The sequence below is a fragment of the Diorhabda carinulata genome, chromosome 7, assembly GCF_026250575.1.
Source record: "Diorhabda carinulata isolate Delta chromosome 7, icDioCari1.1, whole genome shotgun sequence".
In the NCBI taxonomy this organism is placed as follows: Eukaryota; Metazoa; Arthropoda; class Insecta; order Coleoptera; family Chrysomelidae; genus Diorhabda; species Diorhabda carinulata.
In genome coordinates this window covers 16474169-16489852 of record NC_079466.1, presented here as the reverse complement: position 1 = coordinate 16489852, position 15684 = coordinate 16474169, and the positions used below count along the sequence as shown (strand labels likewise).

The following is a 15684-nucleotide window of genomic DNA, read 5'->3' as shown; positions in this document are numbered from 1 at the left end:
TGAGTTGAGGTGTGATGAAAACTACTATAAAACTGAAAATATCGAAGATTTAGGGTATTCAATCTTTTCAATGAATCCTTGTTAATGTACTTTGTTTGAAAACACTTGTGAAAAAAGCCAAAGGAGAAGACTGAAGACAAGACAAATCAAAGCAAGGGTCGGATAATATGGCCACTCACTCAATTAAAAAAAAAATTAATTACTAAAATATCAACTAATTAATCGTCACCAAAGTCTGTAAAACTTGATTGATTATTACAAGATAAATAATAAATTACAGATTTTTGTTTCTTTTTGTAACAGTTACATAAAGTTCTACCTCAAAAATACGGCCGTATCAAACTGAATTCCCATAAATACTGCGTGTAATGTAGGGAAATTGTGAAATAAAATAATTTATTTTTTATTCTAATGTTTATTTTCGTGATAATGTTGGGAATACGTAATATTTCCAAAACAGTTCAAAAGAGTAAGTTTTTGGACAGTCAAAACATCGAATTGATGGGTAATTCGCCGTACAGTACTTGTTTGATAACCCATAATTTTTTCTTCTTACCGAAGTAAAAAATAAATTGCGAGGTCACCGTTTTTCTACACCTGAAGTATTCTTTGCGTTTTTAAGCCCTTTCTTCAATCAGTTCGTCAGCGATCCTTTTTTCGTTCCACCAAGGCACATCTTCGTGGAATATCTCTGATTATACTAGGCAGAATTATCTTACAATTCATAGCATCATTCATCAGATTCACCTAATTTATATTTTATGGAAAATTTTTTGAAACCTTTGAATTGAGTACGTGGAGCTAGAGGAACGTTTTGTGTAGGAAAATGATTAAGTTTTTCACAACAAAATAACTTTCTTATTTAAAAGTCATTCTTCCGTCATTCCTCGTACTGAAAGTTTCCAAATCTACATTCCTCTTATTTCATATTTGCAACGACGGTCGCTAAACTGTATACGAATTTGGCTGCCTACAAAAACAAAACAACATCTGAAATCTCAATAAGTTCTGCGGAAAATAAGATAAGTTAGTAAATAAGCTCATAATTTTAATAGAACGTGGTACGTATATTGAAGCTTCATTGATTATGTCTGTGTTATGAAAAAAAGCTCCTTCATCCAAATAGGTTCAGAGTAGCCGAATAGTGTAGACATAATATTATTGCGAAGTTGTATATTTAACAAAATGTATCAAGTTCAAAACCTCACCACCTGGCTAGTGATTTTGACAGGAGTAAAATTGTGGTTTGTCTCGTACAATTACATCAAAATTTGTTTGTTTTTTGTATAAACAGTAGGTGGTAGAGAAATTGGTCATTATAAGGGTATTACTCAACTTCAATAAAGGCGCTCCAGGCAAATAGATGTACGATTTTGTTTTACCAATCTGCTTCAAATAGTTAGAAATGATATACTTCTTATTATTAGTACATAATATAGCAGCATTCAGACCTATGGTTTCTTCTCTAACCGAAGACTGGCAAGCAGAATAACGTAATAACGTGTTCATCTAAAAATCAGGCATGAAAAGTGAGACGAGCCCATCATTATTTTGTTTTATTTGAAGTAGTGTGACATCTATTGATGATGTACTCCAAACCATTTTACTGCGAGAACAAAAAGACGAGATATTCCAATCCGAAGTGCGATATTGCTGCAACACAACGCCAGACCGCATACAGTGCGGCTGACGATCGAAACATTGAACGAATTGGGTTGGGAAACACTGGAACACCCTCCTTTTAGTCTTGATTTGTTTTATGTGACTATTATTTATTTGATATATTGAAAGAGGCATTTGGCGAACTGCGATTCTTAAGCAATGCGGGGGTAGAATCCATCGTGCGTAAATGGATATAAAACAATCCGAGAGATTTTCACAAATAAGTTTCTTTAGAGGTGACAAAAATGTGTAAAATGTGACGAAGACTGTCTAGAAAAACTATTAGAAGTTTCAATTTCTGTAATTTTATAATAAAGTTTCACATAGAAAATTCTCGTTCATATTTGGAACACTCTCTTTGATTATATCTTAAAGCTGAGAGAGAAGTTATTCAAACACATGAACATAAAAGAGATAGTTGGACAATTGTGAAGTCAATAATCATTATTACTGGGAGGAACATTGCTTACGATACTAGTGTATTTGAAAATTCACGAGGATTGTCTGAAAATTTTCCGACCTCAATCTAAAGATGTTAGTTCCTATCAATATAAGCTTGGAAACATATTTAAGCAGGAGATTTTACTGAGATATAGGCCATTTTGAATATTTAATTCTTATGTGAAAATCGTATTTTCTTGAAATGGAAATAATTACATTAAATATTTTGTTTCTGAAAGCGGAGATTTTGCACCTTCATTTACGATCGTAATCTTTTGGGCACCTAGAATCAAACATAATAAGGTCAACTCGAATAACGACGACCATTTAGGATGGTCATACATTACAACGACTAGCAGTTTTATTGAAAAAGTGCAACAATTACTGGACGAATGTCAAATTGAAGTTAGAGGGATCGACATATCAAAAAGAAGGCGTTTGTCGTACACTAGATGAATAATTATGCATGCGTGAGCTATTCACGCGGTAAGATCACTTCAGACCAAACGTGTATGCGAATCAACATTTTTGAGGCCCTAATGACGCAGTTTATGCAAGATAATTATTGATGAAACCTGGATCCGCCACTACACTCCTGATATGCAAAAAACTGTTGAAATAGTGGAGTGCAAAGAACAAAATTGTTCCAAAAAATTCAAACGTTCATCAAGAAGTGCCTAAGAGTTATCTGCAAACGTGTTGGCAACATGGGATAACATAATTCAAGGAGAGAAAGTTTGTCACATTCACCAGCTATTGAAACGAAGATTTGAAGGAGTGTTGCTAGGTTCATTTATGAGGGACATAGTAACAAATATAATAACACTACACGTAAGATTGGGATCAACGGATGCGATGGTAAGAATAACTTAGAATGGAACTGGGCGAACCATGTGGCCAGAATAACAGACAATCGGTGGACCAGAATAATTATTGAGTGGAGCCCATAAAAGTAGAGGATGCCCAACGACACGCTGATCTGACGATATTATGAGAATGGTTCTCTTTGGGAGGACATTTACTAGAAATCGTGTACAGGACACAGATTAAGAGACGCCTATATCTAAATGTGAAGGCGCCTGGTTTGATGATAATACTGATAATAATGAGACATATAGGAATTCTATTTTTAGACGTACATGACAGTGGAGTATAGTTTTCAGTTAGAGGAACATTAATAGAATTTTGAAGCGACGAAACGGTATTCAGATCAAAATCCAGCCATTAGTTTGATCATGAAACTACCTCCTTAATCTATCAGAGGATAAAGAAAAATATCCAAACGAGACAGACAGCTACAGATAGATATGTCTGATTAACTCCTTTGGAGAATTGTTGGAATGCATGATTGCGAATTGACCAATGGAAGAGATTGGAGAAAAAGCATTTCTATCTCCACACCAGCCCGGCTTCCCAGCCAAATTCTCAATGGTGTGTTCAGTTAGAGGAAGATCCTCACACCAGCTCGGCTTTCAAGCCAAATACTTAATGGTGTCTTCAATGAAGAAATCGCGTTAAAAATAGAAAAAACTGCAATCACAAATGAGTGGTAATAGTCGCCATAGATATTAAAAACGTTTCCAATATGAATGAGCATTTATAAGGCCTTGAGAAAGGACACAATATGTCCAAATTATCAAAGCAACCGGAGGTAACATCAGGTATCATCTCCCACATGTGCACGATGGATATCCCAAAGGACTCGGTTTTCGGACCAGTGGAACGACATATATAAAGTAGCGGCCAAACGCTGATGACCTAGTATATTGTGAGGGAGGAAATCAAGAAAAGGAAGTTAGAAACAGACCAAAAGGGGCTGTGGCACTTGCGGTCCAATAGACATGAGCAAATGTCCCCAAAATAGCTCCGTTAAAGAAAAAAATGATAGATATAGATGGAATTGTAAAAACAACTATCCTTTCAGGATAGAGGTTGACGGATAGAAGATCGACGCCAGAAATAGGGGTGATAATAACCAAAACTTCAAATTGAAGTATATAGCTCACGTGAGGGAGAAGGCAAATAAGTCGGCGCAACTGTCGAATATAGGAAGCCCTGGGTATTGCATGTGAAGGGTTTTGTGTCAAGTGATGTACACCGACTTCTTATATGCTACACCAGTCTGGAGAGACTGGTGTGAAAATAGAAAACCATAAGAAAATAATAATTCCAACGCATGGAATGGAACTGTCGAGGATTACTGCTGCCCATAAAACTCTATTGGCAGAAGCAGTCTAATTGATATCGGAATACCCCTCGTAATAGCACAGAAATACTTCACAAAATAGGAGGTAGACTGGCTGGTTATAGGAAGACGGTGGGAGAAATGATCTACAGAAATTGGTAGAAAAGATGGGATAGACTGAACTCTAAGGGTCAGTGGACGAAAAGTCTGATAAAAAATATAAGAAGCTGAGTAACCTATAAGCACAGATCCACTTCATATTTCATTAGGCACCTTCTTATAGGACATGAATTGCTTAAAACCTTCACTTAGGAAATTCCAAAGACATCTAATGAACTACGGGCGGAAGGGACGACTTGGGCCACGTCCTATACGAATGGGATACGAAGAGGAATGCGCTAAATAGAGGAAATGGGGAAATACCGCCAGTCACATATTATAGGATGCATGTTAAAGAGTGAGCAATTGTGGACTTCAAGATAGAAATATTGAATAGGAAAAAGAGGGAAGACAGAGAAGAACATGGGTGAGTAGATAGGTGATAGGCATAATAAGGGGTACGCTGATAACATGACAGTATTTGTTCTTCAAGAGTACATCACTTCTCTGATGTTTCAAGAGGAGGGTCGTTCAGTGATGAGAAAGTTCCATACAAACTCACAGTACAGCACTGTGAGAAGGCATTAGCTTGCATCCCCCACCTCATAGGGCAAAAAAACAAAAAGAAAGTTTGATCATAGCCATAGTAAGAACGATCCTCACCTGTATTACCATTTCATTGTTGAGAATAAATAAATTGTATAACGAAATTGTCCACGGTTTTTCTATATTTGTAATTATAATTAACAATATTTTCCTATTTCTTGTATTCCAGTATACCCATGGACACTCGTATAATACATCTCGCATATGAATAGACTGAAAAATAAATAATCGATATACTCATACTTAGTATACAAGTCATAAGTGACGTAAATCAGTGGTTTGCACAGGCTGAACAATATTTATTTTCAGGCGCATCAGAAATAGCGGATAAGATTGTTGTGTGAACCTCAAGGTGAATAAAGTCCCTATCATTACAATACAAGCTAGATTTGTAAGTACATAACTCATAAATTTATTTCAAACATACTGGAAGAATATGTAACAGAACTATTTGCCAATCCCTTTGTAATTGATCGTCTTGGTTTAATTGTAGAAAGATAGGACTCACTATTTACTAAGCGTATATTGCCTATCATAATAGATAGCATAGATATCTAGGACACTTATCGTGTCCCAGATCCGGACAGCGCACAAATAAAGTCGTTCAAGTATCCATTCCAAATTTTTGTTCAGTGAGTTTATGTGGCTATGACAGCTTCCTCAACCAGTATACGTATTTGGAGCAATACTAGAGTGGCTTTCAGTGGTAATTTTAATTTATATCCGTTTTTGTGTGAAGTTCATATGTCATGTAAATAGAAACTTTTTTAAATTCTGTCTTATTTATCATTTGACACCAACAGTTTATATCAACTTGATATACAAGCTTATATGGACAATTATGCTGCGGCCCAAGATGGATTTCGGCGCTTCAATATATTGTTAAGTCAGAATAAAAATAGAAAAACTTTAAAGAATCTATAGATATATTGGGTATGAAAAAACAAAATTAATTATGTCATTAATAATTCGAATTCATCAAACTATAAATTTTCTGATAAAGCCCATTTATTATATTATATACTTCTACATTACCCTTTTAAAGATGATAATTATATTCTTCTATACGTTTTCTGGAGTGCTTACATTACCTCAACAACATGAGCATGTCTTTTGAAAACAATATCGAAGAACTATAGACTAGTATACACAGAATTGATGATATTATTGAAAAATAAGTGATATAGTCTAACATGTAAATCCTGACTTCAAATTGAGAAACTTCAGAAGATACATGAGATGGTAGTGCTGGTGCTTCGAAGTAAAGAAGGTAAAACAAAACATTAGAATTTCGAAGGCTCTATACAAAAAACTAACAGAAAAACAGAAAAATGAGTAGCCAAATTCACCCTCATGGTGCAGTAAGAAGAAGTTTACGTCTCTAAAGATGTAAACGTAATTCTGTACACTATAGCGATTCTTTTGCAGCTGTTGTTCCTACTTAAGTGTTCGCAGATTTACAGGAGAGAAATGGAGAAGTGTTGGCAAAGTAAGTAGTATCAAGCCACGATGATTTATGTTTCTACGAAATTCGTGGAACGGCTGTTTACTGAATCACTTACCATTTTTTCTCATTGAAACGTTTTTTAATTAAATATCACAGTTGTTGGCAAGAGTATTCCGCTCAAGCTAAGAAAGGTTGAAATATGAAATTGGCAAATCCTGTTCACAATTTCGAAGAAAATACTTTGCCGCTTCATATGTCATAAGCAAAAACTAACAGAATTCTTCAGCAGATTGCACGATCTCTACAAAGTTCCATATTCATATCACACCTAAACATGGTTAATCAATATCCTTTCCACCGACAGAACAGGAACAAATCAGCCTATAGACTTGATAAGTTTCAGCATTTTCACTTTGCATATAGATATGTATATACGAGTGCTAGTTGATTTGTTCACAAATATTTGAGCTATTCACCCTGGTCAATGAATGGAATCGAATCGTGAACATTTTTGTGCGATGATATGCTATAATTTCCGACGTGGATTAAACCAATAGCAGTAGTCTGCCTATCAACTCGCTCCGACTTTTGGTGATGAAGCACTATTTTGAACCACTGTGTTTCGCTGGTTTTCCGGATCCATTCGTAGTCGTACTTTGCTACTAAGTACAATTGTTGGTTCAGAAGAAGCATGAATAGTGAGTATAAATATCAACAACGCTTTCAAAAATTCTAAGTTACGAATCTATGTATGAATCAAATGAAAGTAACTCGCCGATGAAGCGTGTAATCTCGGAATAAAGTTAAGGAATTGTAACTTATATCTGATAAGAACCTAAGAAGCGTTCTAAATCGCAAGTTCATGGTGGACTGTTGATATAGGAGATTCGGTGTAGAAATCGTACCTCACCCATATCTTCATACATATGGTTCTCAAAAATGGTGTCAAATTTAATTTTCATTTTCACATGTTAATATGTACGCAATTTATTGTTACGGTAAATTTCTACTACTAAAATTAATGCTACATTGGGATGGAAATAGTTACCTCGTCCGCAACAGTTTGTCCACAGACACACAATGATATCATTACGATAGTTTCTACAGCTATTATCAAATATAATTTGATAGATGAACCTTGGTGAGTTGCCTGAAACACATTACCGTTAATTAAATATGGTGAAATAATCAATATAAAGACAGTAATTATAGTTCTCTTAATATCAATTCAGTAAATATCAAACAAACCGCCAATCCACGAGGACCCTCATCTCCACTTTTTATCAATCGTAAACATAAATGTATTTCTTTTGGCAGAAGCTGCATGTACAGAATTTCTTTGAAATATTCCTGTTAGACATTAACTGCTTGGCGAGATTAATTTAATTAATCAATTTCTTTGAATGAATAGAAATATGGGCTTCCTTTAGACCATGGGCGAATGAAGACAATGAAATTGCACAGTGTTGTGAGAACAGAGGAGGCGTAAGGCATGGGGGTGTGGGCCACCGGTTTTTCTTATTCTAGAGATACTCGGCGCCAAGCACACATTCGCCCCTCTACCGCAGGAGCACTTCAAGTTTCTAATTTTCATCTCTCAAGGAATAGCCCAGTCGGAGTGGCTTTAAAGAGGGTCTGAAATTTACGGAAATCCTAAGCTATAAATTTCCTCCTTGTGAATCAGTGCTAAATCCTTGGTATGACTTTTGATTCTTGACTCAACTGGAATCACCATATTCATGATGTAAAAGGCATTTGCTTAAAAATGATGAACATAATTAAAACTCTTAGCCACTTTCAATGGGGCTTCAACGAAACTATACTGCTAAGAGTTGACAACAGCTTACGCTCGACGTGTAGTGTTTACACTGGTGAACCATACAGTATTCTTCAGGCTTTCAAATATATTTCTCCTCCCCATAAACATATCGCCATATGTACTGACTCTCTTCCATCTATACAGTCAACCACAACCATATTCACCGACCATCCAATAGTCCAAAACATTAATGACATCTACCAAACTCTCATTGCTCTTGATATAACAGTCTCTCTCATCTGGCTTCCATCGCACACTGGAATTGCTGGAAATGAATGTGCTGATCGCCATGCCAAAGAAGCCACAAATAATCATCCTGAAATCCCAATTCAGCTGGCCAATGATCTGAAGATTAACTTCAAACACTTCATTAAAAACTTTTGACGCCATACATGGAGCAAGAGTACAACAGCACTACATCAAATCCACCCAACTACTTCTCACCTTTCCCTAAACTTTTTGAATAGTAGAGAAGCTGTGACAATAGAAAGACTTCGCATCAACCACACGAAACTTACTCAAGGCTATTTGATGTCGTCAGAAAGTCGTCCTGTCCGTTGTCAAGTTCCTATGACTGTTAAGCTCATTTTCACCGACTGCAGAGAATACTCTACAGCATATCAACAGTTTGATATGAAAATAAACCTCAAGGAGACACTTAACTGCCCGACGGAAATGGGGAAAATCGTGGAGTTTCTTAAAGCCGCCAAGGGGGGGCGATACTGGTAGTCTAAATTCAAAAAGTAGAGGTACCAGACTTGTTGCTGAATTGAATAATAATTGTTTTCTATTTTACACGAAAAATTTTGTATTCCTATTTCTCTCTTATTGAATTGAATATTTGGCATTAATTTATTGTGAAACTGAATTTCGAACACTATCACGGTTTTATCGCAATATTTATATCTTTATTTATTTTTCTGAGATACTCCATTCTAAGTTATGCTTGCATTGTGATTCTATTATAACTTGCCTCTTGTCTATTCTTCTAAATCAAAAAGCAAACGACGTAGAATAGGCCACAAAATTGTAGTGACACAATCAATCTCACAATAAGTTTCCCGGAAAAATCTCCATTAGAGTGATAATAATGCACTTTTTGTTCTGTATACATTTCATAAAGGTTGCGTCCAATTGGAGTCTTAACAATTTTCTGAGCTCTACTTCCATGTGTGTTCGTTTAAGCTACCTTTTTTTAATGGTATAGTGTTTTTCGTGCCCTACCTAAATCTACGTAAACATTTTTCCAAAATATCGACCAAACATCGCACATATTTGCCCGTTGAGTCAAAAATGATATTAATAAGACACTTTATAATACTCACCGTTTCATGGTTCGAAATGAACTGACAGAGATAATGGCGTTGAGATCATATATAATCCAAAACTGCTGGGGATCAGGTATAGGTATATGACATGACAAAGGATATTCGATTCAAGATATACAAAAATTGATATAACATATATTATATGAGAATAACTTTCATAGAGTTTTATCAAATTTTTTCTGAAATTTTAATCACATAGTGAACTTTTACGAAACTTATAAAAGAATAATATTGGAAATTTAACTTTAACTTACATTTTTCAAATTATAAATGCACATTACACCAGTCAATACGCCTCCCAAACTTAATAATGTTATCATTAGTTCTTGGGAAATATATATTTTACTAAACGCTCTGAAAATTAGAACAAAAAAAAATAATCGAATCAAATTATAACAATATTCGATATATGAAATATAATTGAGATGATTCGAATGTGGACGATTTTCTATTTTAGTAAAATTTCCTTAATGGAAAATTCTGATGAATAAAGGTATTCACAGTACATCATCTTGTCAGTCAAACTTGCATTGATTTTGTCATACTTTGACCATCTTAGCATGAAATTCAAATTCAAGAAATTTGAGATAGAGCAACACTGATGTGATCACGTCAAATCTGACATTGCAATAATAAACTCTGGAATTTTTTAGACGTGACCGTACTCAGAACGTGTTATCAAACGAGTACCACTTGATTAGTTTACAGATACTTGAAATATTCATCCAATTAAACCAAAATTCTATAGTTTCGACGTGGATTAACTCTAGATTGACCAAGATTTGACACTTGATGCCACCTTGAGACAATTATTTAGTATCTTCTATAAATTTTCAAGAAAAAACTCGAAAAATTCTACATTGTTTCGAAGTCGATACTGTTCCTACCTCACAAACTACATAGTACAACGTCATACTTCTTTTTTAATTAAACTCAAAATCGGTTGGTTAAAAAAGTGCCATGCCTTGGTCGAACATCCTCCATCGCAAAGTCGTCAGCTGATTCTTCTATTTTCTGTTCGGTGTTTAACTTGAAATCCACCTGTGCGCGTTGCTGACTCATTTTTGGGTAGCAAATTTGCAAATAATAGTAATAATAGTTTGTTTTTTATACAATTCCTGAAACAAGTGCAATTAGAAGTCGATTCCTCTCTCAGAGCGAACTTGAAGAAGTGAAAAATATTTCGGACTTTGAGGTTATGGAGTGCGACGAATCCCCAAGTGATAGTGATGAGGAAGATTATGTTTATGAAGTAGGTGAAGATACGTCTAGGGAAGAAGAAGTGACTCCAGATTTATCGTCAGACAGGTAGGTATATATAAAAGATGTACCTCGAATGTTGTTCACTATAGAATATATTGCGCGAAATACCAGGTTCGCGGCGAAACGGAAAAGTACTAACTATATAAGAATCATTTCAAAAGTTTTTTACGAGAGAAATTATGAGTGTTATCGTCATGCACACTAACGAAGAGGCAATTCGACAAAACATTCCTCTTACGAGTACTACCGAGATGTAGGCTTTTATTGAAATTTTGATTCTGACTAAAAATACAGGACGCCACTTAAACACAGACAGTTTTTATACATCTGTCGAATTTGTAGAATATTGTACCATTACGCTTGTAGGCACCATGCAGACAAACCGAAAATGAATTCTAGAGGGGTTGAAATCAACAAAAAAAGAGAACTACAGTCAAATCTTTTTGCGTTCATTGATCCTGCATCAAGGTAACCACCCGTTACATTAGTATCATACATCTCCCGTGAAAAAACAAAAAGGTGCTTATTTTTTTATTTACTCAATATTCCGACGCAAAAATCAATGCTGATTTGAAAAATAAGACTGACGTGAATTCATTTTATAACTCAACAAAGGGAGTAGTCGATACGATGGACCAGATGGTTAGAAAACACACTACAAGAAGACCAGCAAGAAGATGGCCCATGTCTGTATTTTTCACTCTAATTGATATTGTCGCATTTGATGCCTACACATTGTTTATTGGAAGCATACCAACAAAATAAATGGAGGTTAATCTAGTTACAAGAACTAGGACTTAGTCTTGTAAAACCATTAGCTGTGCAAAGATCCGTAAATATAAATGGAATTCCTACATACATAATATTGGGAATACAGTCAACACTTGGTAAAAAATTGCGAAATCGTTCTGAAAAACATTCAAATGCAGCTCCAGAGGCAGGAACAACAGGTCGATGTCATATTCGCTGTTACAGAAATCGCCTCAAAAGAAAAATTTCAAAAACTACAACAATTTGTAGCAAATGTGAACGTTTTTCTTGTGGGACTCATTTCCAAAAAATTGTGATTTTTAAATTTTCTCCTCTTTGTTCAGAAGTATGTATTTATCATTAAAATGGAAATTATTTTTGTCAATTTTATCTCTTCCCATAAATACTTTTCATTTGACGTTTTTGTCATTTATACATAATATTTTACTACTTCATACAATTTATGAAAAGCGGTAGTACACACTAAATAGTTTGTGATAATTTTTATCCAACATTGGTACAACATGGAACCAAAAATAACTTGGTCTTCCGAGGGTTAAATCAACATCAGTGTGCCGATAAACTCTCCAAGACTTTTGGTGATGAAGCACCATATCGAGTCACCTTGTTCCGCTTGTTTACCGAAATCAATGGTGGTTGTACTTCAATATAGGTGAATTATTTCGTTTAGGTCGTCTAAAATGCGAGATTGAGACATACTAGTTCCATTCACATACATCAAACTGTCAAAATGATCGCGTTGGATACCGAATAATTTGAAAATCGCTCAAAAAAAAACTCGTGTCGAATGGTGCAAATAGATGCTGGAAAAATATAATCGCGTTAGATCTAAAGACGTCTATAAGATCGTAAAGGTGACGAATCATGCACATGAATTTGAAACTAAACAATAATCGACTGTATGCATCTTTCAAGACAAGCCAAATCCTACAAAATTTGTTGCCGCACTTTCGGAGAAAATGGTTGCTTGTTTTTTCGGAATAACTGTACATGTCGTCACTATTTCATTGGAGCTACGTAGAACGGTAAATTGTGAATAATTATATAACAGCATAACCGATATACCACCACGAAAATTCGAGCACTCACACATCAGTTCGAACAAAACATTGAATAGTCAAAGCAACGAATGGATGGGTCACTCGCAATATTTTTCATTTGGTGCACAATTATTCCGTCGCATTCCTGTGGATCAAAGATTAATTGCAAGGTCAATGCTCTTGTACACCTGAAGTAGCGTTTGGAGGGTACCCCAATCAGAATGGAGAAAATGCTTCGACAATTAGTTCTAACGCAGAATTGTATTGGTCTTAATGGAGAGAATTGTGAGAAACAGTGAAGCTTTATTCAATTAAGAACATTTGTTTTCATTCGTCCATCTTAAAACTTTATGTGCAATCTTATTTTAATAATGAGAGGAATTATAAAAAGCTGGAAATCTCTGTTTAAAACAATTTCGATGAATATATTTCATTTGTTTATCCAAACAAAAATGTGAAAAACGGAAAATATTTATGATAAGGCTTCGTCAAACTATTTTCAGCATTATAAAAACATTTCAGTATAAACAAATGGATGGTGAACCGGTTACTAAGCCAAATGACCGGCGATAAGGAATGAAGCAGCCGCAGCTGTACCCGTCCGCCCCCTTTTAAATTTAAAATAATAAAAAAAATGAAAAAGTTCTCAAAAAATCGAAACAAACCAAACCGAGAAGAGCCGTTTTTACTTACACCAGAGCTCTCTTTTCGTTTTCTTCTGGCCAATGGTCGTTCGCTTTTCCTCCTTTCCAGCCAGGACAGCAAATACAAACCCAGGCAACCTCCACAACCCTAGCTCTACAGAGGGTCAACTCCTCCTCCTAGTAAAATTTCCCTTATCCTACCTAAAAATTATCCAAAGAATCTCTCTCTCTCTCTACCTTGATTTGTAAATATTGGTATAGAACTGCTAGTTGCCTAACTCAACCATTGTGGTTTTTGTTAATGTTTTTCTTCGTGAAAAATGTGGAATGAATTTACTTTCACATATTTGATGAAGTACTGGTTCTCAAATTACAATTCTTGCAGTTTCAATAAATACTCGTGTTCACTTTTCAATTACCTCTATTATATATACTTACTCTTTAAACATCAAACGATATTTGACTATTTCTATCAGATGTCTTTGGATACAATTTTGATATTCCAAGTTTTCTACAGAGAGTATCCCCAAATTTTCTTGTAGATTTTGTTTGATATACATCGATAGCCACATTAATTGGAATTGTATGTGAAACGTTACATACAATACATATAACAATACATTCATGATAACAATACCATCTGAAATAAAAAGTTTGTTATCAGATGATATATTATAAAGATAAAAAAACAACAATCCACCTATCATCAAAATTTGAGCTATTTATAACTATATCGTTATTCATTATAACTTACCCACTCCTTATTTCAGTATGCAGGGACGAAGATTGGGAGTGAGAGTGTTAAGGGAATCCAAAAAGGGACTCAAAAAATTCTGGATTATGTGAAATAATGCTGTGACAAAGAAAAATTGTCTCATACCACCCCTCGTTTCTGAGTTATATGCCTTTGAGGTTACGAAATCAAAATTTGTATTTAAGTATATTTTCTAAATTATACATTCCAATTTTCAATGGATGTATACGTATGTACAGGTAGTATGTTTGACAGAGTTAATAATTCTACACTAAAATCTGGAGACCAAGGGCGGCTCATGCCGCACGGTTAACAATCTGTAACTTTTACAGGGACAACTAGTACAATCTAAAATAGCAAAAATTAATGTTTCAATCGATTTTTTGACAAGATGGTACTTTTTGTTTCACTAAATACAATCTATAGTTCAGGAGATATAAAGATTTCTAGATCGTTGTACATGCCAAAGAAACCGATTGCCATAAAGAGACATTCTAAAGAAAATTATCATAAATTGTAATTGTTTATTGAAAAATTTTGAGATAATGAAACAAAAGTAACCTGAACTGCATACTGTCGAACATCGTGTTACTAAGATAAGAAAAAAATTTTGTTGGCCACCCTATCACTTATGAAAATACAGAAAAAACTATAATAAATGTTCGAAGTCAGCACCTTGCACTTCCACACACTTTTTAGATTAGTGAAAATTTTGTTAAGATTTGTGTGAACCACATACCTCTGCGAATCATTTTGGAAAAATTTATTTATTAAAAATTCATGAGTAATAATACCCAAATATAAGTTCCCTTTGACGGCCTAAAGCACAGAAACGAGGTATCTTTAGAGAAAATTTTTCCTATAACACACCATTCCGTCATCCACTCATCTCTAATTTTTTACAACAAGTCCCGGAACACCCTGTGTAATTTATACATATCTTTAAGATTTTGAAAAAACAAATTCTATGAAATTTCAACACCATTATCTACCAATTAACCTGACTCAACCTATAAATTTCAACTTAACCTATAACGACCTAACTAATAAAATTTATTGTCATTTCTATTCTAACCAATAAATGTTCAGCTAAATTCATAACCACCTAGCCTATTGAAATTCAATGTTATCCATAAATTAACCAATCATTATTGAACATCATTCACTACAACTTATCCTTATCTAACCTATAAAAATTCAACGTCATTCATAATCTAACCAATTCAAAATTAATAAAAATTCCTATAAATTAGAATCATAATTTCAATTAATAAATATTTCTATCAACGTCAATTTGAGTATTGAATTTTGGAACTCATGAATACGATTCAAAAGCACCGGCAATCTGAAATAATTATTTTAAGTAGGTAGAGATTTTATCATTTTTATACATATAATACACACATACATAAGTATTCGAAAGCTTGGAAAATATATTAAAGTTAGTCCACTTTTGTGTTTCATTGCCACGTTCTCAATAGAAATCAAAATACTGGAAAGTAGATTTATTACTAATCATGTTAAGTTAGGAAATAGCAAGTAATGTATCAACTATAGAGTAATAATTTTACTATGTACATGTACATGTTCCATGTAGACGTAAGTTTACGAGAAAATACTAGAGT

The 15684-nt window shown here is 34.4% G+C and overlaps 1 protein-coding gene across 1 annotated transcript; it reads right to left on the bottom strand.

The window, feature by feature from the left end:
• Window positions 1–395: 395 nt before the first annotated feature.
• LOC130896336 (uncharacterized) lies at window positions 396–13893 on the bottom strand. Its single transcript, XM_057804346.1, has 5 exons — window positions 13744–13893; window positions 9842–9941; window positions 7489–7590; window positions 5051–5206; window positions 396–970 (listed from the first exon to the last, which is right to left on the bottom strand). The coding sequence occupies exons 1-5, from the start codon at window positions 13875–13877 to the stop codon at window positions 920–922; spliced, it is 543 nt and encodes a 180-aa protein (XP_057660329.1). The 5' UTR covers window positions 13878–13893; the 3' UTR covers window positions 396–919.
• Between the last annotated feature and the right edge of the window lie 1791 nt (window positions 13894–15684).